The 27,239-nt window shown below is 40.8% G+C and overlaps 1 protein-coding gene across 2 annotated transcripts in view; it reads right to left on the reverse strand.

The window, feature by feature from the left end:
- The window catches only part of trappc9 (trafficking protein particle complex subunit 9), a 324,830-nt gene that overhangs the window by 265,820 nt on the left and 31,771 nt on the right, over nt 1–27,239 (reverse strand). For both annotated transcript variants that reach the window (XM_061255361.1, XM_061255360.1), the window contains 2 exons: nt 25,329–25,545; nt 9,224–9,367 (listed from right to left, as the gene is read on the reverse strand). In XM_061255361.1, the coding sequence (XP_061111345.1) occupies nt 9,224–9,367; nt 25,329–25,545 (361 nt within the window). The remainder of the gene's footprint in view (nt 1–9,223; nt 9,368–25,328; nt 25,546–27,239) is intronic.

Here is a 27,239-nt window from a genome sequence, read left to right on the forward strand (position 1 = left end):
AGGACACACACACACACACACACACATACGCACAGACAAACCAGACATACACAGACATACCTCACACACACAGAAACATGCCACAAGGTACTGCTATGCCTAGGAAAACACAAGACCTTAGCGCGACAGTGCTCCAGGCCAGGAGAGCTGACTGAGCAGTGTCAGCAGGGGCCAAAAAAGGAACAAACTCCACTGGCAGGGTCCCTCGTGCAGACGTGCTTCATTTGCTCAGTCGTGTTTCAATGACAAACTTTGTGTTCAGCTCGTGGCAGACCTCACTGAGGAAGGACACTACCTGCCAGACGAGACAGTTTGACCCCTCCGCCCCCTTCTTCTACAGCAACTGTCAGGCACAACCTGCATTCAATCAGCGGTTTGGAACCAAGTAAACTGAAATGCAAAGGAACGTTCTAGCACAACGCTATTAAGGCTTCCTAGAAAGGCTTCGCTGGGGAGACGTTTTGCCCTCTATTTGGAGACAAAGACGTTTCAAAAGTGCAAAGGACAAAGCACTTGTAAATATCTTGCTTAAACCTGGGCTGCGTGTGGAATTAGCTCAGAGACCGAATGGGGTGTCACCCCTCAGTATAGCCAGGTGTCTTTCGTGTGTAGAATATGACATTGCAGTGGCATCATTGCTTGTTTTTGAAGAAAGTTGTATGACTCAACCAATGGGGGGGGGGGGGGGGTTTAGATGCAAATTTTAGTATGTGCAATAAACACAGTGGGATTCAGTGAGGACAAGTTCTAACAGCTTTTTTTGCCATAAGCCACACCTCACTCTATTGAATAACCTATACAAAGAATCAAAAGGGGAACGAGGATGTAAATTAGATTTTGCGAAGTAATTCGCACCTCACATATGTATTCTATTACGCTGCATAGAACTCAGAATGGGTGCTGCAGAAAAGCATTTTCTCTCTTATTGTTTCCATGAGAAAATATATATTTGTATTGTGCATATGGGACTCTGGTGATGCTGAAATCATTGTGCAAGTAATGATTCAATCATTAGGGTTTTTAAGTGCAAATAATGTGCAAGATTCCGCCCCTCCCCCATCCTGCAACAAAAGTCTTCTGTATAAAAGACCAATTATCAAAAAACTATCAAGAATCCAATAAAAGACATTCATAGCAATGGAATCAAATGGCTAAAAGAGACTGTTTGATTTTGTGAAATTATCCCTCTTTTGGATATTCAGAGCCAGATTTACGAAGCCTATTTTCAGGCACAGGTATGACGCACTGCCACAGAAACATGGGACGTATGTATCAAAGAGGCACACAGGGCTGTAACCAAAGTACGCGTGTCATGTAGTTGAGTCATCACAAGGTGTGCTTCTCTTCTTAATGCATATGCATTTAACAGAGGATTGTGCAAATAACAGGTACATACAGGCCCGGCTCTACGAATGGGCTGGGTTTGGCCTGGCCCACCCAATCACAAGCTTGGCCCACCCTGGATATTTCCATATTAACTACAGTGTCTCTTTGTAATATACTCAATCCCCCATATAATTCAGTTCTACAAACATACAAAACCGTAAGTATGATTTGAAATAAATTATACACTTGGTTTTTATGATTCTAAATCTCAGTTATAGGCAAAACATCACAAAACATCAGTAACATTCTGAGCTAACATTCAGTAACTGGAATCAGCAGGCCGTTGCTAAGGTTAGGAGCTAGCTGGGTGCATCAGCCCTATGGGAGTACTTATATCTGTGTACCTTGGAGACCAATGATATAGTGATCTATGCGCAGCATCTTACCCCGAATCAAGGATTTTGCAGTTTTGGATTGAAGACCCTTTTTCCCCGGTAAGTCTGCCTAAACTGTGAGCTGTTTTTTGCAAAACCAAAATGTCAACAAACTAATCTGGTTAACAGAGTTGGACATGGGACAGAGCCCTGGGCAATTTTTTATTACATATTTGAATATATCCTTTTAGCTGAAAAAAAAAAAATTGGTTGAAATTTATAATGGTATTTCGACCCCCCAAAATGCCACTCAGGCCCACCCTGACTGCTCAAGCCGGGCCATTGTAAGCGCAGCTGGTGGTTAAAGTACATGACTGGGACCTGCAAGATCAGTGGTTTGATCCCCAGTGTAGCCACAATAAGATCCAAGGATTGTCTCCTGCTTAGTCTAATCAACTGTAAGTCGCTTTGGATAAAAGCATCTGCCAAACGACATGTAATGTAATAAAAAATAAATTTAAAAGTTGAAATGAACAAAGGGTTGATTTTTGTCTGAAATATCTTCACCAGTAAAAAGCAGCCACAATTACAGTGCAAAAAAATCTAAGACACATGCATAGGCATAGAAGATGCACTGAAAGAATCAACACTATTTCAACTCCCCAAACAAGAAATTATCATAAGGTAGGGACCATTCTCAACCATTAAGGCTGGGTGCTTGTCACAGAAAGTGTTTACAAAAGAATTTATTAAATTAACCAATATCTCATACGAAGCAGAGGAAAATGACAAATAACAAGTGTTTGAAGTCTCAAAAAAATCAGTGTTGCTGCTAGTAAAAAGAATATGAGTATATTGGGGGCGGCCTGTAGGTAAGGTAAATGACTGGGACACGCAAGGTCGGTGGTTCTAATCCCGGTCTAAGATCCGCACAGCCGTTGGGCCCCAGAGCAAGGCCCTTAACCCTGCATTGCTCCAGGGGAGGATTGTCTCCTGCTTAGTCTAATCAACTGTACGTCGCTCTGGATAAGAGCGTCTGCCAAATGCCAATATGGTAAATAATGTATATTCATTGATATACTGCTTTTTTCCGTTGTGGAAAGAGCATGCTTTTTGCTTTGCACAGGGCATTGTCAGAAACACAAAGGTGTTTTGAAGTACTTTAGCAGTATTACTTCCTGACTGCTCTACCATGTAATCAGTATCTAGAATAAAACTAGAGACTCATACTGTATCTCTTCAGCTCAAGAAAACCAGCCTACACTTCGTCCAACAGCCTTAATTAGCAGATAGATTCTTCAGTGGAAGATACAGTAGACATATTTTTAGCTCCCTCTTCTGGTATCCCGCACACAATTGGATTAATCCGCTTTGTCTTTTAGTTCTTTTCTTTCTTTTTTTTGCAAACTCTGGGACAGTAATAGTAACAAAAAATGTCTCAATCCCTGAAGTTCTTCCAAAAAATATTCACAACTAAAATTGAAAAAAGGATTGCTATGACCGGACACTCATGAGCAAAAAACTGAGGCTGAAAAATGCCAGATTCGCTATTAATCCCATTTAAATTGTGGGAAATAACAAAGGCAAAATAGTGTGTTGTGATGATGTCATTTCCTGCCTAGCAGAGAGCGCCAAAAAACTACAAGTTCAGGTTAATATGGAAAGATCTACAACAGCAGGGTGCCTGGTACCAAACCAGATTCAATGTGCCCTTCACACAAAAAAAGAATGCCCAAACTCGGCTAATGTGTTTCTGTCTTTGGAAAAGAAGACTTTCGGCACATAGCCAAACGGGTGCTCCTGAGGTCGCGCCCACCCACGACGGGCCTGCCCCCACACGAGGACAGGATGAGCGACTCGGCACCAATTAGACGCCGCAGTCCCCTTCACGTGGCCCGGGGAACCACTGAACCCTGTCATCAAGCACACAACGAAAAGGCACACTTAAATAAAACATTTGAGTTGCGTTTTTAATGTCACGGCCAAGGCTTCAAAGGTGCAGCCGCAGACAAGTCTTTTGAAAAAGGAGCTTACCCAAATTCAAAGCTCCGCCTTTCCGAAAAGTGACATTAAAAAGCACTAAAGAGCAACCTCCATCTTGACCGCTAAGCTCTGATGTGGGGTTTGGCAGTTCAGCTTGCAGCGGATTGGGAGCTGAACATTCTCTCATGCTGCGGCGACTTGTGATTCCTCTCATAAACTTGCTTTGAAAGTGAACTTTTGGGTCATTTTTTACCTTCATTATTATAAGTCCTGCAAGGATACAGCCAAGCCTGGAATGCCAAGCCTTTCTTGAATGGTAAACAACTAGACCTAGCCCTGGGTGTACTGAGAGAGTAAAGTACAACACATACCCAGTCAAAAAAATCTTTGCTTTAAAATTGCTTTTTTTAAACAAAGTTCTTGTAGCGTTAGCATTAACCAGGGCTAGGAGTTACACTCTCGCATTAATGTGACGAGACTGTAAATCATCCCGCCATGTGAGGCAGCGAGAGACGCCCATAAATCTCTCAAGGTTGCTCCTAAGTTGTCGGTACAGCAGGATGCAATGGATAATAGCCATTGTGCAAAAATGAGCACTGCAGCATGAATAATGCGGGGCGAAGGCAGAAAATAACTGAGCCTTTCCCCACGTTTGGGAGGGCTGTGGCCCTGGGGTGGCCTGAGGCCAGGGCGCAGGAGAAATGTAAAACATTCCGGTGCCATTTTGATGGCCAGTTTCACACTGCAAAAAATTGAAATTTTAGTCTGGTAATAAGATGTAAATCCTTATTCCTTGTCTCTTAAATATAAAATATTATGGTTTGCTTGACAAGTGAAATTTTCTCACCCCATTGGCAAATCTTGAAATGAGTCAACCTTTCTCACCTCATTGGCAGTTATTTTTGTCCCATTTAGCAAAAAGTAATAGAAATAAGATTAAGTCTAAATGTAAGACAAAATGTATTGTTTTGCTTTTTTCAGGGCATTCCATTCCAGTTCTGATGCCATATTTAATGTTTCATAGCCTTGCAAAAAAAGACTTTCATTTTGGCTCATAATTGTAACCAAATGAAACCGCTGAAATGATGTGAACTGCCGGAAACTGTTTTCAAGTAATGAATTGGTCATATAAAAACTAGCCAATTACACTCTCCTACAGCAGGTTTAGCCATGCTGTTCTGATATCACTCATTCATATTGCGCAGAGTGAGCTTGTTTATAACTGACCCCTCCCAGTCCTGTCTGTTCAGCGATAATCCCACATAAACGGCCTGAAGCGCACCTGTCCGGTATGAGTGAACTGTCGGCCTGTGTTAGCAGTGTAACCGCAGGTGAACCGCGCCTTCGGAAAAGGCCGGCGGAGGCCGGCGGAGGCCAGCGCGCCGAAACGAGCAGTCAGCCGCGCGCTGCTCCTGCAAACGGGGATAAATATTTAATGCTGCTCGCGCTCTCTCCAGCAGAGGATTACATGCACCTCCATTATGTCATCACCAAGGCGGGTAAAGGACTGCACGGGTGAGTACCTAAATCAAAAAGCCCAGAACTAGGAGGCTAACACCTCGAGGATAAACACTGCATCTACACTCCCTCTACCGCCAACCTGTAATTCAGGAAAGATTTTTCTTAGCAAAAAAAAATATTTTCTGAATGGTTTCATTTATCAACTCACGTTATGTGGAATTAATAGCAACCGAACAAACATATTATGAACTAAGCAACCTACATCGATTTTATGGGTGTGAAAATAAACTCATTTTGCATGATTTATGACATTTCTAACAATATTACCTTGCAACTGACTGAAATAAAACTACAGTACTAAAGTACTTCTGTCCCCATGGCAACACATTCTCAGTCCGTTGGCTAATGCACACTCTTCACAGCATGTGTTGTAAACAGAGACAGGTGTTTCATTCTTATCTTGAAAGATCCCAAATTTGGGAGTTTGAGGGGGGATAAAAATAAGCTGTATGCAAATATAAAAATAAAAATGAATGACCCAGCTGAAACAAATCTTTCCTTTCCTCCTTACGGTGTTCATTCACAGTATGAGACAAACATTACAAGCAAAATACATCTCTTCAATGCAGCATCAATGGGTAGTGCTGTTCAATCATTTATCACCGGTGTACATGAGGAGAATATGGTCTTCATACAATACGTTTTCTCATTCACTTGCTTACAGACTCAATCCAATCGACCCTTGACTCCTTATTTTGTACTTAATCCTTACTGGCCATGAAGCTGTGCCGTTATTCACGATACACTGCCCTTGCAACAATAAAAGAAAACATATAATCAACTGGAGATTTATTCAGACCCCTTGACAAAGATGAAAAAGTGTAAAATGAGGCGGTCCCCTTCAGTCCATTAGATGGAGTGGGCTTAAAAATATTGCCACCTGCCTAAAAACATAAAAAAATAGATGCTCACTGAGCACTTTATTTGGTAGACCAGTACACAATATTGTTAATGCAAATATTTAACCAGCCAATCATATGGCAGCAACTAAATGTATAAAAACATGCAGACATGGTCAAGATGTTTAGCTGTTTTTCAGACCAAATGTCAGAATGGAGAAGAAATGTGATCTAAGTCACTTTGACCGTGGACTGATTGTTGGTGCTTGACAGGGTGGTTTGAGTATCTCAGAAATGGCCGATCTTCTGGGATTTACACACATAACAGTCTCTAGATTTTGCAGAGAATGGTGCAAAAAATAAAAAACATCCAGTGAGCAGCAGACTGGTCAAAGCTGACAGGAAGGTGACATAACCAGGCATTACAACAGTGGTATGCAGAAGAGAATCTCTGGACATGACAAACCTCTTAATCAGAAGACCAAGAAGTCACAAATATAAGTCTAATAAATACCTCAGTGCTCAGTGAGTGGATTAAACCAATGTCATAGTTGAAAAGTAATTTATTCTGATTCTGATTCATGTGAGCACTCCATTTGAGGCCCGTCATCAGAAATGATCAATACATTTGTGTAGCGTGTGGACTCCGCCTTCATTTAGTAAGTTACTAAGTATGAAATGACAGAGTTTTGATTGGTGTTCATCTCTCTACGAATGGCTGCCACTCCCCACGGTGATGACATGGATTTTTTGTTTCATAGCATAAACTGCCTCCCCAATGAAACACAAAACCATGGAGCACCAGAATAAAAAATAAAAAAAGTTCCCAAATACTGAGATGAACTTAGCAGCAAGATAATGCAGATCTATTTTTGTTGGCAACAACCAAAAATAATTGAGTGTGAATAACTGCATCACATACAGTGCCCTCCATAATGTTTGGGACAAAGACCCATTATGAGTTGAATTGCCACAATTTTAGATTTCAGTCAAGGAAGCCATTATGAGACTGAGAAACAAGAAGGAAACTGTTAGGGACATCGACCAAACATTAGGCTTACCAAAATCAACTGTTTAGAACATAATTAAGAAGGGACTGGCATGGACTTCTCTCCATAATAAAGAAAAATACCTGAACACTTATCCGACAGATCAGAAACTCTTCAGGAGTCAGGCGTGGATTTGTCAATGACCACTGTCCACAGAAGACTTCATGAACAGAAATACAGAGGCTACACTGCAAGATGCAAACCACTGGTTAGCTGCAAAAACAGGAAAGCCAGGTTACAGTACTTAAGTACTTAAAAGAGCAACCATGGTTCTGGAAAAAGGTCTCGGGGACAGATGAGAGGATAATTAACATATCAGATGATCCAAAGCATACCACCTAATCTGTGAAACACGGTGGTGGGGTTGTTATGGCCTGGGCATGTACGGCTGCTGAAGGTACTGGATATGTATATACTCACTTATGTTCATTGATGATATAACTGCTGATTGTAGGAGCAAAATGAATTGCAGAAAAAGAAGTGTATAGGCACATCTATCTGTGTAATGTAATGTAATGTAACGTATCTGCTGAAGTTCAAGCGAATGCCTCAAAACTCATTGGCCGGCGATTCATTCTGTAGCAAGACAATGATCCCAAACATACTGCTAAAACAACAAAGCCGTTTTTCAAAGCCAAAAGATTATTTATTGGCCAATCACCCAATCTGAATGCAATTTAGCATGCCTTTTTTACGCTGAAGTGAAAAATTAAGGGGACTAGCCGCCAAAAACGAGCATGAGCTAAAGATGGCTACAATACTGGCCTGGCAGAGCATCACCAGAGAAGACACCCAGCAACTGGTCCAAGAATCGCAAACTTCAAACAATCATTTCATGCAAAGGATAAGCAACAAAGTATTAAATGTGACTATATCATTTACATAACATTGCTGTGTCCGAAACATTATGATGCCCTGAAAGTCTTGTGGAAAGATTGTGGGGGGGACTATGCTTAAACACTGCTGTAATTTCGACATGGTGAAACCAAAATGTATTAAAAAAAATGCCCTTTATTAAAATCTGACAATGTGCACTTTAACCACAAGTGATTTCTTTATTACAAATCTCAAATTGTGGAGTATAGAGGCAAACAAGTCTTTGTCCCAAACATTATGGAGGGAACTGTATCTTAACATATCTTAATAACAACCAAATAAGGTGACCAACAGCCATTGTGAGCAAGAATCAGAGAAATGCTGAAATGCATACGCATACATAAATAGTCCATATGAATACTGTACCTGGAGGGGGCCAGTGATTGCTCTGCATTACAGCTCACAGCTCACAACATAGACACAAATGATTATTGGGCATTAAGTCAGCTGCTAATGGTTAACAGAGTAGTTCCTAAAGATTATATGTCCATAAAAGTTGACTATTAGCATTTTATGAACTGAGAAGCAACACAGTTCAAAAATAAATATTGAGACCTTCTTGGTTCATTCAGCTGAATTACTCAATGTTTTGTACGGTGATGTGCCCCACAGTCCAGAATCGCATGCTGAGCAAGCCTCTGAGTGTCCTGTGGCTAATGGCTAGCAATCATGGCATTCTACTGCATTAGTGCATGAGTCCTACTGAAAGCTTTGCTAGCTCAAGATGAGATTGAGATTTTGAGAAAACAACATCTGGGTGCGACTCTGGCCCGAATCCAAACTCATACCGCTATCCAGTAAGAACCTCTCTACCCACACAATAAATCTGTTGAGTAAATCTTAACAGTAAATCTCTCTCTGCTCTCTCCTCTCTGTGAATGGGAATCAGATTTATTTAACCAGCACAAACTCCACAGTTAGGATTGAGAAACTTTAAACTCCCAGCTGATGAATCCCAAACTGAAGTTACCATATAGCCAAATATATAGTAATGAAAAAACCTGAAAAAACAGTGACCATAAGCTAATCACTGAAGTGGTAATAAATAACAGCAAGCAGAGAAGACAACTATGGTATACAATATGAATTTTTTAACCCTTCGCTCTGAGTCGTTTGCGCTCTGTTGATTGGCGGCCAGTTCAAAGCGCCACGGTGGCAATGTTTCTAAATAATCCGGAAGGTCCTCCAGCGGACGTCTGCTCGTCCTACGCGAGGGGGAGATGGGAAACAGCGGGAGACAAGGGAAGAGGCTGACCTTGATCTGACAGGAAGTCCAGCATGGTCTGCAGGAGGAAGGACAGGTGTCGGACGGACAGGGCGGGGTTGCCCATGCGCCGTGACGCATACACCAGCTCGTGGAGGAGCCGCATCTGCACCGCCGCCCAGCCTCGGTGGGTACCTGGGAGAGGGGGAGAGGAGGAGGGATGGAGGAGCTTAACCTTCATATTATGTTTGGGGTCTATATGATCCCATTCAGTGTTTGACATCTCTTAGAGACCAGTTAACCTTTTTCAATTCTGGATACTGTATTATTTTTCTCATTTTGAATTTGGTGGGATTAAGCAATCAACATGAAATAAATGTAATTCTAGGTTCTTTACAAACTTTGCATACAAAGTTGTTGTGTGAGGTTAGCTTTGCAGCTGTATAAAATGTAAAAATAAAAATAGTTGTATATTTTCTTCTAATTTTCACTTACTTATATTAAGTGAAATTACAAGTTTCTCACAGATTTCTCATATTTATGAATAAAAGGCATTTGGGAAAAAGTAAGAAGGCGACACACAAAGTTATATAACAGTAATTTTGTGTCAATTCAGACATAAAGGAAGTCATAAAATCTCAACTTAATATGAGGGTTAACATGAAGCTAACCTGTGAAACCTACCCACCTGTCATGGATGCACATTTATTTTATTTATTAACTGCTAGTTATAAAAATAAAATAGTACTCTCTTACCGCGACGCCCTGCTCTAATCTGTATGTCATTGGACTGTGGAAGGAAACCAGATTAACCGGAGGAAACCTACACAGACGCGAGGAGAGCCTTCAAACTACACACAGAAAGGCTCGGTTTTGCATTCAAACCCAGGACCTACTTGCTGTGAGGCGACAGTTCTATCTACTGCACCAGTAATAAGTAAGGAACCAGTATTTCTCTTTAACACTGTGTCCAGCGTTACCAAAATATGTCACACTGAAGGACACAAATTAATGCTGTCCCTCACAGTGAAAGACACCCCACTTTCGTTCAACTTGGTTTCGTTTTGAAGACTGTTTACCGCCAACAGGCAGTCTCGGTCCTATCACTGAGGTTTTGGGTATGAAATGTGCAGCATCCGTCAAACCCATCACTAGTGCAGTAAGTTATGAGAACTCATTTTGTTTTCCTTAAAATTGAAGATCTCAGCTTTCTGCTCGAAAACCCCTGGAGTCTGGAGGTGTCAAGGTTCTGTAAGCATGATGTCATTCTCCTGAATTTTTCTCCACTGCCTGCATAGGAAAAAAAATATATATCCTCGATTCATCCAAGTCCACATCTATGCAACTAGCCAGCCCCTCTGTCAAAAGTGAGTTCAGTTAGTCCTATTAGTCTAAATATAGTACTGCCTCAACATTTTTCACAAAGCAGATGGAAGTCCACAGCCCTGAATATTCCGCATTTTGCATCGATACATTTCAGACAATAAATCAGGGTCCAAGCATTAGAACTGAGCAATTTCCTATAATGTATGAATGTTACTATTAATAGTCATTTGTAATATTATTATGAATCGTGGCAGAAAAATGAAAAGACAAAGTGGCATGTCAGATATACTCTATTACTCCTGGAGAGTTTTGACGCAAAGGCTAAAATAAAATTACAAAAGATTTACTAACCATACAGTGTGTCATTCAAGAACAGCCTTAGTCAGCCGATCATAATTTTTCATACAGTATGCAGCCATATATTTGTAGAAATCAATGTGGCATATCTAGAAGCCCAGTGTAGGACTCCAGTGATTTTGCCAAACTTCTTTTAAGCACACGATTCAGACTTAGGAGGAAAACATGAAAACCTCAGAAAATAACGTAATAAAGCTTTCTTTATGCACAAAATATATGGCTACATAAACCGATCTACAAGGCAGCTCGATAAATCCCTTTAAAATGGGAAGGTTCCTCTTACCCATGTCTGTAACAAATCAGCACATATACGTCACAGCGATGTTTTGAATCCTGGCTGGTGATCTCATTACTTTACGGAGAGAGGGGACTGGATTTTAGGCTGTCATATTCATATCTCATAATATTTATGCCAACATAGCATGTGAGAAAACCCTAGCCTATTGAAAGATAAAGCACTGCCTAATGGAACAGTGCCATCAACTTATACTTAATTCAATTGAGCGCTCTTACAGCTTACAGTTGCCCAATAGAAAAACATGCTGTTTCCCACAGAAAGATTGCACATTTTTGTACTTAGCACACCTAGTATTAGTAAATCAGGAAATATTCTCTCAGCATTACTGCAGAAAGCCCTTAATGTTGCCATGATGGCTTTTCTTTCAGTAAAGTGCACCACAATTATGTGTAATTTTCTGCAAGCAAACGATTAAGGCTATTAAATGAAATTCATCATTATTCATTTTTGCCCATCAAGCTGAATGTACAAATAGTCTGTTGGCTATTACAGTTTCCGAAAGTTGAAAAGGTGTTAACGTGGTAACGAGAATAAAAATCATGATCTGCAGGGGTTCAAGTGATTTATATTCAATAGAGACAGTTTCTTAAATGAATCATATTTACATATTAATATAACATTTAAATGTTTGAGATTGGTGATTATTAATACAGGTGGAATTACACATAATTGGCCGTAGCATTGTGCAGGGAGAGTGAGTGACAGCCGACAGGATGATGCAATGGCAGCTCTTCTTGCTGTTCCGGTGTCTGCAGTTTACATCAGCAAAGCCATCCTCCAGGGCACAAGAACAGCACTGCCGCAGGGGGCAGAAAGCTAATTTAAATGAAGCGGGTGCTAGCTGCGCGCAAGAAAAACAGAAATGCACAGTGCAGGAAGGCAGATTCACTGGGTGTTTTCTGCATATTAAGCTCACCCTTTCATACTTAAGGCCCGTCCACACCATGAACTATAACTATAACTATAACTATAACCAAAACTATAACTATAACAATGTGATCATCCACAGTGATGAACGACAACATTTTGTAAATAGCCTGTCGTTGCCATTATAGTTGTATTGTGGCCATCAACTTGAGCTTTTTAAAACAGCATATTTTTAGTAATCGTTCCTGGTCTTAACAGGCCTCCCTTTATTTCAAGGAATACACCTGGTAGGTGTCACATATTTAATTGTAAATGCTCTTACTGCTTGCTCAAGTAGTGATCTCCCACCAAATGTGAAAGGCACTTTTGTCAGTTGATTTGACTTAAGGCACATGACCAATGACAAAATTGTAAATTGAAGACAAATATGATACTACAACTGCACCAATATGCAATAAGCTTTTGCTACAGCTTTCTACATTTCAACATCAGCCACAATTTCTCTACCATAACCATCAAAACATTTCCCACCCACAATGCAGCAGCACCATGTGCTAATGAGCCATTGTAGCAAGCTACACCTTGACCTAGACTGATTGAGCAAGCTCACAATTTCAATCACGACTTCAACATTCCTCAGGTTTGAGATGCACCCTCCATGTTCTGCTTTTGAAAAAAATATTCCTCTCATAAAACGAATGCAAATCCCTTTTAAGCTTTTTGAAAGTGCACCCATTAAGCACCCTAAAAATAGAGCCATTCCACCTGATTCCTGTGATCTAACATGAAGTCCTTATCGGCCTGTGGGAGGGATCCAGAGGACTGGCTTTGGGCTGCAGCTCTCCACAAAAAAACAAGAATTTATATATATATATACATATTTATATATATATTTATCCATCTTTCAGTGGTGTTATTTCCAGGCAGGACTGAAGGTGTCTGGCAATCCAATTAGCACACCACCAAGATAATGACACCAGTGGCACTGCAGAGCTATCACCCTGTCACACACTGCCTGGATCAAAGGCACAGCACCTTCTGGCCAAAGAAAAGACACAGAGTCCTTGTAAAATACTCCCCCCCCCCCCCCCAATAGTATTGCATGATAAACAATTTGTATGCTCGAATTGACAGACAAACTATACTGTCCTCGGTTATGAAGAGTTTGAGATGAGACCATGATTGAGAGCTCAATATGTTGCTGTTAGCTTACAGACTCTCTATTAATTGGGTGGTAATCTTGCTTTCTTTCAACTCCTCTGTAGCACAATGAATTTTATATCAACATCAGATCAGTGCCTTTCCATCTAGTGCTTTCTTTTAAGCATCCAGGTTTTAATTTATTTGATATTGAATGGTTACTGCTGCAATTAACGAGATACACACTCAAATTCCCACTTCATAAGGGCATCGGTTAAGTGAGTTAATAATACAGTAACCAAGGGTCAAAGAAAATGTCACTGAAATGTAATCATAAACAAGTGTTTTCAAGCGTCCTCAAATACAATTCATTCACAGAGAGGAATATAAAATAGATTTTTGACATCCATTTGACCTCTCCTGGTCATTCTGGACAGGCTAGGACAGGATGAAGTTACCTTGACTGTTGCACAATCATTTCATCATCTCATTAGTCAGAAAGGCTGGCTTCCTTATCCTTGCAAAAGCTTATAATTGGGCATTTGCCCATTATATCCTTTATAGAGGGGAAAATTAAATCTAATGCGATGGTGCTTTGGCCTTAGCATTTACTCAGTACTTTATTCATGTCATCAAAGGCCGGTAATTGAACATTTTTAATAAAGGAATGCAGAACATATCCTCTTTGCCGAAATGTATCATTTTAAATAAAGAATGTCAAATCTGAGTAATGAGAGAGAGAGAGAGGGACTTGACTTTGATGCCCCTTTATTGAAACATCATCGTCAATTCATTACTTTGAGTACAAATTAAAAATAAAGAGAGCGAGCGAGAGAGAGAGAGCGAGAGAGAGAGAGAGAGAGAGAGAGAGAGAGAGAGAGAGACAGAGAGAGGACTGACTGTATCAATGCTTGACGGACCATTGATAACCCAATGGCTGACAGAGGAGTCCTCAATCTGTCCCTATGAAAACTTTGGAGTGAGAATGAGTGCTCCTTTGGTGAATAAAACCAAATTGCCTTTTCAATTACTCAAACTTCCTCAAACTCCAGACAGGCCATGTGGTTCCCCTATTCTCCCTCCCCTAGAACATGGACATTGTTAGTAAACATGCAGTAGCAATGTGCAATTAATTCCAGCATTTATTATCTGATGTGCGTAATACAGTAGACTGAATTTTTCCGCAATTCACAATTTATCACTTGCTATCTTTTCAGGCTATCCAATCTCCTGTGAAGTCCTGTGCATTCTGGACTACTGGCAGCTGCTAGCACAGAAAAGATGTGAGTGTCCTCCTTGAAATTATTGATTTCTCCCAGGTGGAGTATTGTGAAAAGTTGATTAGCATGAATCCAAAGCATCTAACTTGTCCCTATGAGGCTGAAAGGAATATCATAGTTGGTGCTGTTACACATTCCCAGATTAAAATGTGCTCTGTCGACTGTGGTAATAACAATGTGTGAAGTCACATCGTCTACAGAACTAGAGTTGAGCTGTGGAAGAGACAAAAAACAGGAAAATAGGACTGGGGATGCGTTTTACATCACCAATGTAACAATTCTAAAAATGCCAAACAATACCTGAAATCCTGCACCAGACCTGCCCTTCCCACCACCCCACAAAGGTCTTCAATCAGTGAGTTGGGAAGAGGGAACAGCTACAGTGTGAAAGAGACTAACTCCCTGGCCACATATGATGAGAGGTGACAATTACAAGTACTTTCAAACCACAAAGCAGACAGAAAGCCCGAAATAGCAAGGGAGGGGAGGGATTTTCTCCCCACTAGGGAGTTTTATACCTGTATTTGGGGGCTTAGGTTAGGTACCTGTTACCTGTATTCCCACCTTTCCTTTTTTTCTTCTTTTCTGTTACTCTATAAAGTGCATTTTGGGACTTCTGTGGAAAGCGGAATACGAATAAAAATGAATTCAAATCCGACCCTGGTACATACAGAACGAACTGTGAGTTTTAACGTTTTCAAACGGTATATATGCTGAGACCATATCAAAATTGCACCATGAAAAAGGAATGAATGCACTCAGGGGTTAATCGCCTCCTAAATGCATCTATAACACAGCTCTCAGCACCTAGTCTTTCCTCTAGTCTTTCGATCACCTTTGGAATATATTATAGCTGTTTATCAACATGAGGACCAAAGTTGTGCCAATGAAAGTCAAAGAAGCCATTATAAGACTGAGGAACAAGAATAAAACGATTAGAGACATCGGCCAAAAGCTTACCAAAATCAACTGTTTGGAACATAATTAAGAAGAAAGAGAGCATTAAAGTATATTAAGGAGAAATTCAAGAAATAAATGAAGCATAGGCTAATGACCCCAAAGAAGAAACCCAGATTGAATTACAAAAATTACAATTTCAATTTAATGAAATCCTAAATAACAAAACACAATTCATGATACAGAGACTCCGACAAGACCATTTCGAACACAACAATAAATCAGGAAAATATTTGGCTAACCAACTAAAACAAAATAAAGAAAAATCAATTATCTTGGTTAAAGAGGATTCAGCAGGGAAGACCATGATAACACCACAGGACATAAAAAATACATTCAGGACATTCTATAGCAAATTATATACCTCAGACATCGACCCAAGTTCAGCAGACATCAATTCCTTCTTGAATAAAATAAACCTACCACAACTATCCAAAGAACCTGCACAAGCACTGGACGAACCATGAACACAAACCTCATAAAGCACTGACCTGTTGCCCAACAATAAAGCTCCAGGACCTGATGGCTTTCCCGCTGAATTCTATAAACATTTTTGGCTAACAATTCCCCCATTATTCATCAGAATGGCACTTGAAATAAAACATAACTCGGATGAACACAGCACTGATCTCAGTACTGCTAAAGCCAGGGAAAGACCCAACCCTACCCTCCTGCTATTGGCCCCTATTACTTATCAATACCAACATCAAAATAATTAGCAAAGCTTTAGCCACCAGAAACCAGAACTGAAACAGTCACCCTAATCATAATGAATTCCAACCAAACTGGATATATCAAAGGACGACATTCATCAAACAATATACGCAGACAATTTAATTTAATCAATGTCATCAATCAACACAGTTTAAAACCAATAATTATTCCCCTGGATGCAGAAAAACCTTTGATAGAGTTAACTGGACATTTCTTTTCTCAACATGATAAAAATTTGGTTTGGGAGAATCGTTTATTCACTGGATAAAAATACTCTACACCTCACCCATGGTCACAGTCACCACGAATGGAATAACATCACAGAGCTTTACACTACACAGGGGCACTAGGCAAAGATGTCCACTCTCTCCCTCTCTTTTCATAGAAACTCTTGCTGCAGCAATTAGACAAAATTAAAATATCAAGGCAATTATAACTCATAAAACACATCACAGATGCTGTGTTGCTATACAAGAAACCATTAAACTCATCAATGCATTCACAAAAATATCAGACTACTTAAATTGGACAAAATCTATCATTTTACCCGTAGATGGAGATGATTGAAATGCTGCAATTCAAAAATCAACCCTCCACCTCTCTGCTGGAAATATCACATATTTAGTAATTAACATTATTCCAGCTCAACTTTCAACGATGGCTGAACCTACCACTTTCCATAATTGGAAGAATAGCAATCATCAAAATGTACATGTTTACCATGATCCCAAGCCAACCCTCCACCAACTGGTTCAACTCCTTAGATTCCATAACCAAATTCTACTAGAGAAATGAGCTAATCTTCAGATAAATATATATTCACTAAGCACTTTATTAAAAACATTTGATCTTTTTTTTTTAATTATTACTATTTTTTACTATTACACGTACTTATTCATGCAATCATCTTACTAGCCAATTGTGTGGCAGCAGTGCAATGCATACAATCATGTAGATATGGGTCAGGAGCTTCAGTTAACTGATCAACCATTAGTATGGGGAAAAAATGTGATCTAAATGAATTTCACCGTGGAATGATTGTTGGTGGCAGACAGGGTGATTTGAGTATCTCAGAAACTGCTGATCTCCTGGGATTTTCACGTACACAAGTCTCTAGAGTTTGCAAAGAATGGTGCAAAAACAAAAAATAATAATCCAGTGAGCAACAGTTCTGCAGAAACGCCTTGTTAATGAGAGAAGTCAGAGGTGAATGGTCAAACAGGTCAAAGCAGACAGGAAGGTGACAGTAACGCAAATAACCACACATTACAGCAGTGGTATGCAGAAGAGCATCTCTAAACACACAACGCATTATAACTATAATTATAAGTGGATAGGCTACAGCAGTAGAAGTCTAAAAAATAAAGTATAATAAATACCTAATAAAGTGCTCACTATCAAGGAGGACCCGATGCACATAATTACTACTTTGCCAACCAAAAATGGACTCACCCCACCCAACAAAATAACTCATGGATTGATATCGAACAAGAAGCATGCAGGGAAATCTCACCAGCAGACCTACTATTCCTCAGTACCAACAGGAAACACCACAACTGCTTGAAGAACACTCATTTCTACAACTCTGACAGCTTGGTGGAAAATCAACAAAATCACAAACTCCACTTTCACACCCTGCAAATACACCCCAATCTGGCATAACTCTGACTTCCAACTCAACAAAACTCCCCATGGAAGGAAAAGGGATTACAATACATTACATTACATTCATGCCATTTGGCAGACACTCTTATCCAGAGCGACATACAACAAAGTGCAAAGTGCATAGCCATAAGCATAAGTAATTCCCCTAAAGGGAAGTACAATTTCCAAAAAAAATGTTTGCCCGCACCACGCAAATATGAATAAACAGCTTACCTAGCCAAACACATCTCACATCTCAACTACATTTTTCAAGGGAACACTTTAATCACTTTTAAAGATCTTATCCAAAGATATGACATTGGAAGAGACCAATACCTTCAATATCTTCAGCTAAAATCTGTCCTGAAATCCAAAATCAATATAACGCAGAATGACCCGCAGCCACCATTACTTATAACAGAAATCAATAATATAACATCTCTGAAGAAAATCCTCCCTAAATTATACAAACTTTTATCACATATAGACTCTAAAATACACCTCCTTATCTCAAGATGGGAACTGGACTTGGCCATCTCTCCCAGTGCCAACTTCACCAACACATTCACAATGACTAACAACACTCATTTACAGCTACTAGCAATACAATATAATATACATATCATCCATATGTCTACACACTCTCAGTTTTATTCCCAAAATGTATCTCATAGACCCAACATCAAACCAATTCACAGACAATCCACATATGATCACCCATACTCACGCTCCAATAATACACACAGAAAAGAGCATGTGTTTGTATGAGTGGCATTTACATTTACATTTACATTTTAGTCATTTGGCAGACGCTTTTAATCCAAAGCGACTTACAAGTGCATAGGTTCTACCACAAGTCAAAGCATCACATCCAGAACTAGGAAAATACACCTGGACTGCTGTTGTAAACATATAGTCGTCATCATAAGTGCAATTTTTTTTTTTTTTTTTGGGGGGGGGGGGGGGGGGTTAGACAGGGATAGGGGTATCAGAAGGGGGGGGCGGGGTAAATCAGGAGGGAGGACTAAGGTAGAGTTTGAAGAGGTGTGTTTTGAGTCTGCGTCGAAATAGGGGGAGGGATTCTGCTGTCCTGACAGTGGTAGGCAAGTCATTCCACCACTGAGGAACCAGAACGGAAAACAGGCGTGAACGTGCAGCTCGACCGCCAGGTGCCCGTAGAGAGGGAACCGTAAGGCGACCAGAGCTGGCAGACCGGAGTGGTCTAGCTGGGGAGTAGGGGGTGATCAGGGATTGTATGTAATGTGGGGCAGTCCCCTTAGCAGCCTGAAATGCCAACACTAGGGCCTTGAATCGGATGCGTGCGGCAATAGGAAGCCAGTGGAGGCCAATGAGAAGCGGGGTGACATGAGCCGACCTGGGCTGACTGGTGATCAAGCGGGCTGCAGCATTCTGGACCAGCTGGAGGGGCTTGATGGCGCACGCTGGAAGACCGGCTAGGAGGGAGTTGCAGTAATCCAGGCGGGAAATGACGAGCGCCTGGACTAGGGGCTGGGTGGCTTTCTCCGTCAGGAGATGACGGATGCGGCGTATATTATACAGAAAGAACCTGCAGGTTCTGGCAGTGGAGGATACTTGTGGAGCCAGGGAGAGGCAGTTATCAAGAGTCACCCCAAGATTCTTTGCCGTACGGGAGGAGGAAACTACAAAGTCCTCTACAGTCAGTGAGAGGTCGATTGACGGAGAGGACTTAGCAGGGATGTAGAGAAGCTCCGTTTTGGCAAGGTTGAGCTTCAGGTGATGGGAAGTCATCCACGCAGAGATATCAGCCAAGCAGGCAGAGATCTGTGTGGTGATTTGGGTGTCGGGGGGGAAGGAAATGAAGAGTTGGGTGTCATCAGCGTAGGAGTGATAAGAGAAGCCGTGGGAAGAGATAACAGAACCAAGGGACATGGTGTATAGCGAGAAGAGGAGAGGCCCAAGAACCGAGCCCTGCGGGACTCCAGTTCGTAGGGGTTGAGGGTCGGAGAGTGCGCCCCTCCAAGTCACCTGGTAGGAGCGACCAGAGAGGTAGGAGGAAAACCAAGCGAGTGCAGAACCTGTGACACCCATCCCAGACAGCGATGAGAGCAGAATCTCATGGTTGACTGTATCGAAGGCGGCCGACAGGTCGAGGAAGATGAGGACAGAGGAGAGGGATTTTGGCACTAATTAACCGGTAAGTTTAGGTAACTTATGATGGGTGTCCAGATTTCAGTTAAGTTTTAATGTTATTAACTGCAAAGGGACTGACAGGCCTAGGAAGACCTCCACAGCTAATGACAGAAGAATTCTCTCCATAATAAAGAAAAATCCCCAAACGTCTATTCAACAGATCAGAAACAGTCAGGTGTGGATTTGTCAATGACCACTGTCAGCAAAAGATGAACAGAAATACAGAGGCTACCCTGCCAGACGCAAACCACTTGTTAGCTGCAGTTCTGGAAAAAAGTGTGATGAAGATGAACTCATATCAGTGATGGAAGAGCAAAGTATGAGGGAGAGAAGGAACTGCCCAAGATCCAAAGCATACCACCTAATCTGTGAAACACGGTGGTGGGGGTGTTATGCAGTTGAAATTGTACTTCCCTCGAGGGTCTTTCAGCGAACTTATCCCTGGTTATGGGTATGCACTTTGTTGTACGTCGCTCTGGATAAGAGCGTCTGCCAAATGCCAATAATGTAATGTAATGTAATGTAATAATGTTATGGCCTGGGCATGTATGGCTGCTGAAGGTACTGGCTCACTTATCTTCACTGATGATATAAACAGCTGATGGTAGTAGCAAAATTAATTCTCATGTGTATAGACACATCCTATCAGCTGAAGTTCAAGCTAATGTCTCAAAACTCATTGGCTAGCAGTTCATTCTACAGCAAGACAATGATCCCAAACTTACTACGAAAGCAACAAAGGAGTTTTTCAAAGCTAAGAAATGGTAAATTCTTGAATGGCCAAGTCAATCACCTGATCTGAACCCAATGGAGCAGGCCTTTCATGCGGGACTATGCATGATCTAGACAAGCATGAGCTAAAGATGGCTGCAACACAGGCAGGCAGAGCATCACCAGAGAAGACACCCAACTGGTGATGTCCATGAATCACAGACTTCCAGCAGTCCATTGCTTGCAAAGTATATGCAACAAAATACTAAACATGACTTCTTTCATTTACATAACATTGCAGTGTCCCAAACATTATGGTGCCCTGAAATGGGGGGGCTATGTATAAACACTGCTGTAATTTCTACATGGCGAAACCAAAATGTATAAAACTGCCCATTATTTAAACTTATTTTTTTTATTACAAATTTCAAATTGTGGTGTACAGTGGCAAATAAATAAATGATGGGTCTTTGATCCAAACATTATGAATGGCACTGCATTCAGCTTGATGTGGTGAACCAAACCCACGATTGACTGTAACTTAAGGACTCGAGATTCTTGAAATTATGACTTAACTTGAAATATTAAATATCATAAATACAATATTAAATATTACAGATGTTAAATAGATTATCTTGAGACACGTTAAACTAGGACCTTGACATCTTTCCAACGGACCTGATCCTCACTAGGAGCACCTGGCGATCGAGCTGCACGTTCACGCCCGTTTTCTGTTCTAATTCCTCAGTGGTGGAATGACTTGCCTACCACTGTCAGGACAGCAGAATCCCTCACCCTATTTCAACGCAGACTAAAAACACACCTTTTCAAACTGTACCTTAGTCCTCCCTCCTGATTCCTGCCCCCGCCCCCCACCTTTTCCAATATCCCTCTTGTCTAACCCCCCCCCAAAAAGAAAAAAAAAATTACGATGACTATTTTTTGTTTAGAACAGCACAGCATGTATATTTTACTAGTTATGGATGTGACGCTTTTACTTGTGGAAGAACCTATGTACTTGTAAGTCGCTTTGGCTTAAAAGTGTCTGCCAAATGACTAAAATGTAAAATGTTAATTAAATCCTTCTAAAACTTAAACATTAGCTTACGAAACCAACCAACAAGTCTAAACACAGAAGAATGACCAGTTATAATTACACTGAAATGTGTAAGAACAATTCTGGATACTATATAATTCCATCATCTAACCATCACTCTAAATGCAAATGAGGAAGACAAAGCCACTGCATTCACTCAAGGGAACAGTACACAGATTTTCAGCGTACCTATATAAATTGCTACAGCTGATATCAAATAATTTATAGATAATTAATATACTTTTTTGAACCCCGTGGGGTAATTTGTCCTCTGCATTTGACCCACAGTAGTTACCCAGGAGCTATGGTCAGCCACTGGGGAGCAATGTGGGGTTAAATGCCTTGCCCAACAGCAGAAGAACTTATTATGGCTACACTGGTTTTCAGTTAATGTACAACCAAATTCCAGGCAGTCAATTTGCATTTATGTCTGTGTGTACATATGTATGTATTATGGGTGTGAACGGTTAAACGTTTAATTTGCTCTCATTTACAGTAGGATGAGAAAAACGTGGTGGTTGATGGTGACTGCAGAATTGTAGGCAAACGTTAAGCAAAAGGGTGTGTCTATGGATTCAATTTATTTTTATATGAATTTCAGAGTTTATGAACGGTCACTCTTCAATTCACATTGTCCAGCTAACCAACTGAACTGTTAGGAATCCAGCTGATTCCCCCTCAGATAATCAACATAATTATGCTGAGCAAAGCTCACATTTAGCTGCTTAGCAAGCTTGCCAAAATGACGTTTTATTAGCATGCACTGGGTAACATTGATTTCCAACCAGGAATCGCATTCTCACCAAAGGACCAGAATCATTCAAATCATATAATTCAAATCAGCTTTGAAAGTTCGGAATACAAATTTTCCCTCGGGCACATCCAGTGTTGGCAGTAAATTTCCAACAGTTCTGTCTGCAGATGACCGAACTGAAACAAGGGAAAGCGCTAAACTTTCTGTTAATCAGCCACATGGGCGTGGTCATTGGTCAATGCTGATGCACTCAAAATGCCAGACATGGGGCCGATTAATCGGCCGGCTGATGTATCATTCCACCACTAATCATCAGGAAGTATTCTGGGATCAAAATTCTTTGCCGATGACAGATCTCATCAGATCTGCATCATTTCCAGCCAAAACGGAGTTGGCAGCATTTTCTCACAGAGTGCCTTACTGAATATAAAACACAGACAGCAACAAAATTTGCAGAAGCCAAACACAGAGAAAACTAGAACAAGAAATATTCCTGATTGCTTCCAAGTCACACATAAGACTTTAATACATTTGGATTTGAACTCATTTAGAATTTTGGGTGTTATTTTTGTCTCCAAGTTCTTGCTTCACTAGAAGTCGTTTCAAATAATTTGAGAAACGTTCCAAAATGTATCTCGAGTCTGAGCAGGGAGGACACAGATGTGTTTGTCCACTCCAATCCCTATGTCTCGACTGGAATTATGCAGTTCTTTGTTTTCTGGAATAACCGTCAGTAAACTGAACAGTTAAATACAGCCGCCAGCCTATTAACTAACACCCGCAAGACTAAACAAATTACACGTGTTTACAAAACCTGGCTGCTGTGAAACAGCGCACTGCAAGGTAGGAGTCTCAACCTACAGGTCATTAAATAAGAAAGAGCATAGACGCACTGCAGAGCTGTTGGCACCGTACAGTCGGGTCATTGTGCTTGGGTTGCGGCGGACTACCAGCGGCACCCAGGCATCGCCCTGAGTCGCCATGGCTCCGGACCTTAGCTTGCTGTGTTTTCCAGTGTGGAAAACATTTATTTTCGACTGTTCTTTTATTGAATATGTCTATGAGCGACTAAGCTATGTTTTACCTGAATTTGGCTGATCGTGTTAAACTGCCCAGTCTCCTGCTGCATAAAGATACAAATGATTGATTGCTGGGAGGCTTTTAAGTACACAACATAACCCCCAGATATAGAAATAGAAATCTATTACTTCTACCACTCGCTGTGCTCAATAATATCTAAACTCTGATTTTAATATCTGTGTGATTTTTAATGAATAAGAACAGAGATCGTAATTTTTCAATATATACCAAGGATGCTTTTAGCCTGTTGTTTGCATGTTGGTGTCATTGTGTCTGTCGTATTGTATGGTCCTCAGACTAACAAGAAAGAGACTGTAGCAGACATTGTTATGCTACACGAGATATCATATCACAGGTTTTTAAACATAATAGGAACAACCGCTACCATGGGAGACATAGGCAATCTTTCTGATGCGGTAGATCTTTCTGATGTGAATTGCTTCCAGAAAGAATCTTCACTGACAACTATTGGGTGTTGATGAGTCAGCCAATCAGCAGCAAGGTTATATAGCATCTATGTAATCTTCTATGTGACTATGTTTTTTTTTTTATATCACAAGGAAGCTGCAAGGCCTTGCTGCTGATTGGCTGTCTTATCAGCACCAAATCAGTGATGTTTTTTTTTCCTGGAAGCATTTCACATGACCTCTGACGTTTGGTTGTTTACTACCGCACCAGGAATGATGAAAGAAAAAAAGATCGCCAATGCACCCCATGGCAGCAGTTATTGTATTACATTTTTAAAAAGCAATTTGATACATTACGCAGTGCTAACTGAAAGGACATTTTTCAATGATGGTGAGCAGTCCCTACTTGCAGACAGGTTATATCTGACTCACAAGAGCAATTTGACTTTTTCTTCCACAAAGGAAGCCAACCCATAACACACTTTTTAATTCACTATTTGAGACTGCAGTGAATCATCTGACAAAGGGGCCCAGATCATTTTAAATATCAGGGATATCTGTGAGTACGTGCATGCACACATGAGGGGGGGGCAACATCCTAGACTTACAATTCTTGATTCTGACTACGAAAGCATTTCTCCTCCTCTTAATAGCTCCATCTGTGCAAGTGGGATACGGGTCCAAGGATCCTGATGCAGAAGCTCTTCAAAAATACAATCTATAACTGCCACTGTCATCTGGAAAATGTTTTTGAAACACACAGTTAAGTGGATGCATGAAGTAGGAGTAGTGGGCCAGCTATATGAAAACAGTTACAGCTGGGTCCTTGGACTGGATGTTTGAATATTTGTAAAACATGGGCCTTGGATTGATTTTTTTCCCAGGTAGAGTGGTGCTCAGACCAGTCTGAGAGGAAGCCTCTTTAAAAAGAACTATTGAAAATAAAGGTGAGGAAAGGGCAAGTCGTAAGCCTAACTCTCTGAATAGTCCAACTGCAGTCTAACGCTCTCAAAGCCAGAACACGGTGAAGTATGAAGAATTAATTTGTCGGTTCTCTTCATTCTAAAGGTTCATGTCCTCATGCATTCAACAAATAATCCATCTGAAGTATTAGCCAGCACTTCAAAATATAAGCCTGTAGCCTCGTGGCTAAGGCACACAACTGGGCGGTTCAAGCCCCGGTGTAACCAAGATAAGCGGCCGCTTAATGCCACACTGCTCCAGAGGCGTTTGTCCCCTGCTTAAGTCTAATGAACTGTAAATCGCTTTGGATAAAAGCGTCAGCTGAATAACAAATTATTAGTACATTAGAAGCCAGAAGGCAGGAGGCTAGCGAGGGAGGAAGGGGCTTACCTTTGTAGAAGTCTTTGGGGTCGAGGGACAGGCTGTAGCCGGGCAGAGTCTCCAGCAGGAGCTTGTAGCAAGCCCTCCAGCCAGGCTCGGGGATGGTAGGGGCCACACACTGCATGGCCGCCACGCGCTTGAAGAACGCAGACTTGCGGTGGAAGCCAATGAGGTCGTAGAGCTCGGACAGGACACTGTAGCGCTGGATCTTCTCCTCTTCGGATAGCTGAGGGCGCAGGAGACGCCGCTTTTACTTCAAAACTCAGTTTTTTGTCAAAAAAAGTCTTAAAGTATATATTAGTTTAGAAAATTGTAATACTTGTGTATTTTCGCACAAAAGTTTTTTTTCCACTACTTACTGGAAAACAAGATTTTACAAGAACTGAAGAGAATTGATGTCATCGAGTGCCAGCTAGAGTGTATTTTATGTGCACGCCAGCAGTTATTTGCGTTATCTGTCAGTAAGTCTACTCCAGAAATTCATTATACGTCATACTGCGAAAGCTATTGCTGCTCTAACTTCCATTTCAGCTTGCCCATTATCAGTCTTCAAATGTAAAATAATATGCATAGAGCTTGCATCCACCTCTGTTATGGTGCTGCAGGCAAACACGTAAAATTAAATCTGCAAACTGACCGTATATGGGAATGTAGAGGTACTTCCCGGCATAATTTCCTCAGTCAAGGTTCATTTCAATGTCACTGACCAACAATAGCTTTCCCTTCTTTAATTTCCAGATAGCATATTTACACCACTGCAGAACATAGAGTACCAGAGTACTCACCATTCAGGAGTCAGGACACACCGCGCCATTTTCTGCTTTTTCTATTCTTGTTTTATTTTCTCTGTTCGTCATCAGTTTGTAAAACAATTTCCCATGTGACATGACATATGTTTTTGCATAGTAATCAGATGACGTTATCAGATGACGTTGCTAAATGTTAACACAGAGAGCTGACTACAGGGGGATGGGGATGGGTTAGGAACTGTTCAAAAAGACATCTCACTGCTCTTGCCAAATGTGCTTGAGCTTTTCTCAACCATGCTTTTACCTGGCACTTCCCTGAACCTCCTCCAACAATTATCGCAAAATAGCCTGGCCCCAAATGTACCTTTCACAGATAGAGCTGTGTTACTAAAACGCATAATTCCGGCAGAAATAATACATATTTTTAACTCTAATGGGACATCTGTGTAATACCATTCCATCGGCTTCGGCTGAAATTAAGTCACAATTTATTCTAGATGATGTGGCTTTATTGTGTTACATTATACATTGTGGGCACACTGGGCAATAAAAAGCTACTAATAATACTACTGTATGTGCTTTTAGTCTAAGTGTTTCTGAATAATTGTGAACAAAAAAAGGTTTGTCAAAATAATTAATCTTCTGCTAACCCATCATATGTAAGTGAGATGTTCAATATTGTACTGTTATCGCACATATTTTGATTAACATAGCAGACTTGACTGTTAATTATTCATGAGAATTACTGCAGTTACATACCAGTTCAAGTGTTCCGCACAGGAAACCGTTTAGAACATAATGGGAAGTAGGACAGTTGAACTTAAAGGTCAAGGGAGGAATTGCAGAAACAAACGCCTTCAACCCACAACACTGTTTATAACTCCCCCCCACCCCCAAACCATTGCTGTGGCATTTATAACCAATTTTCAACCAATGAGCTTGAATTATTGTACAGCTGTACAATGTTTTGGTACAACATTCAACTGAATATTTTGAAACCCAAATTTAAGGACAATAAACACAAGCAGAGGGTGAGTCAACATGTCAGTGAGCTTTCTTCAATGATAGGAAGGGATTTACAATGGTCTTGTAACAATGGTTTAATACAAAAATCTTAGCTATTGTACCTTTAAAAAGTGATTTCTCATCATCTTTCCTTTACCACGCAGTG

This window comes from Conger conger, chromosome 9 (assembly GCF_963514075.1).
Source record: "Conger conger chromosome 9, fConCon1.1, whole genome shotgun sequence".
Classification (NCBI taxonomy): domain Eukaryota; kingdom Metazoa; phylum Chordata; class Actinopteri; order Anguilliformes; family Congridae; genus Conger; species Conger conger.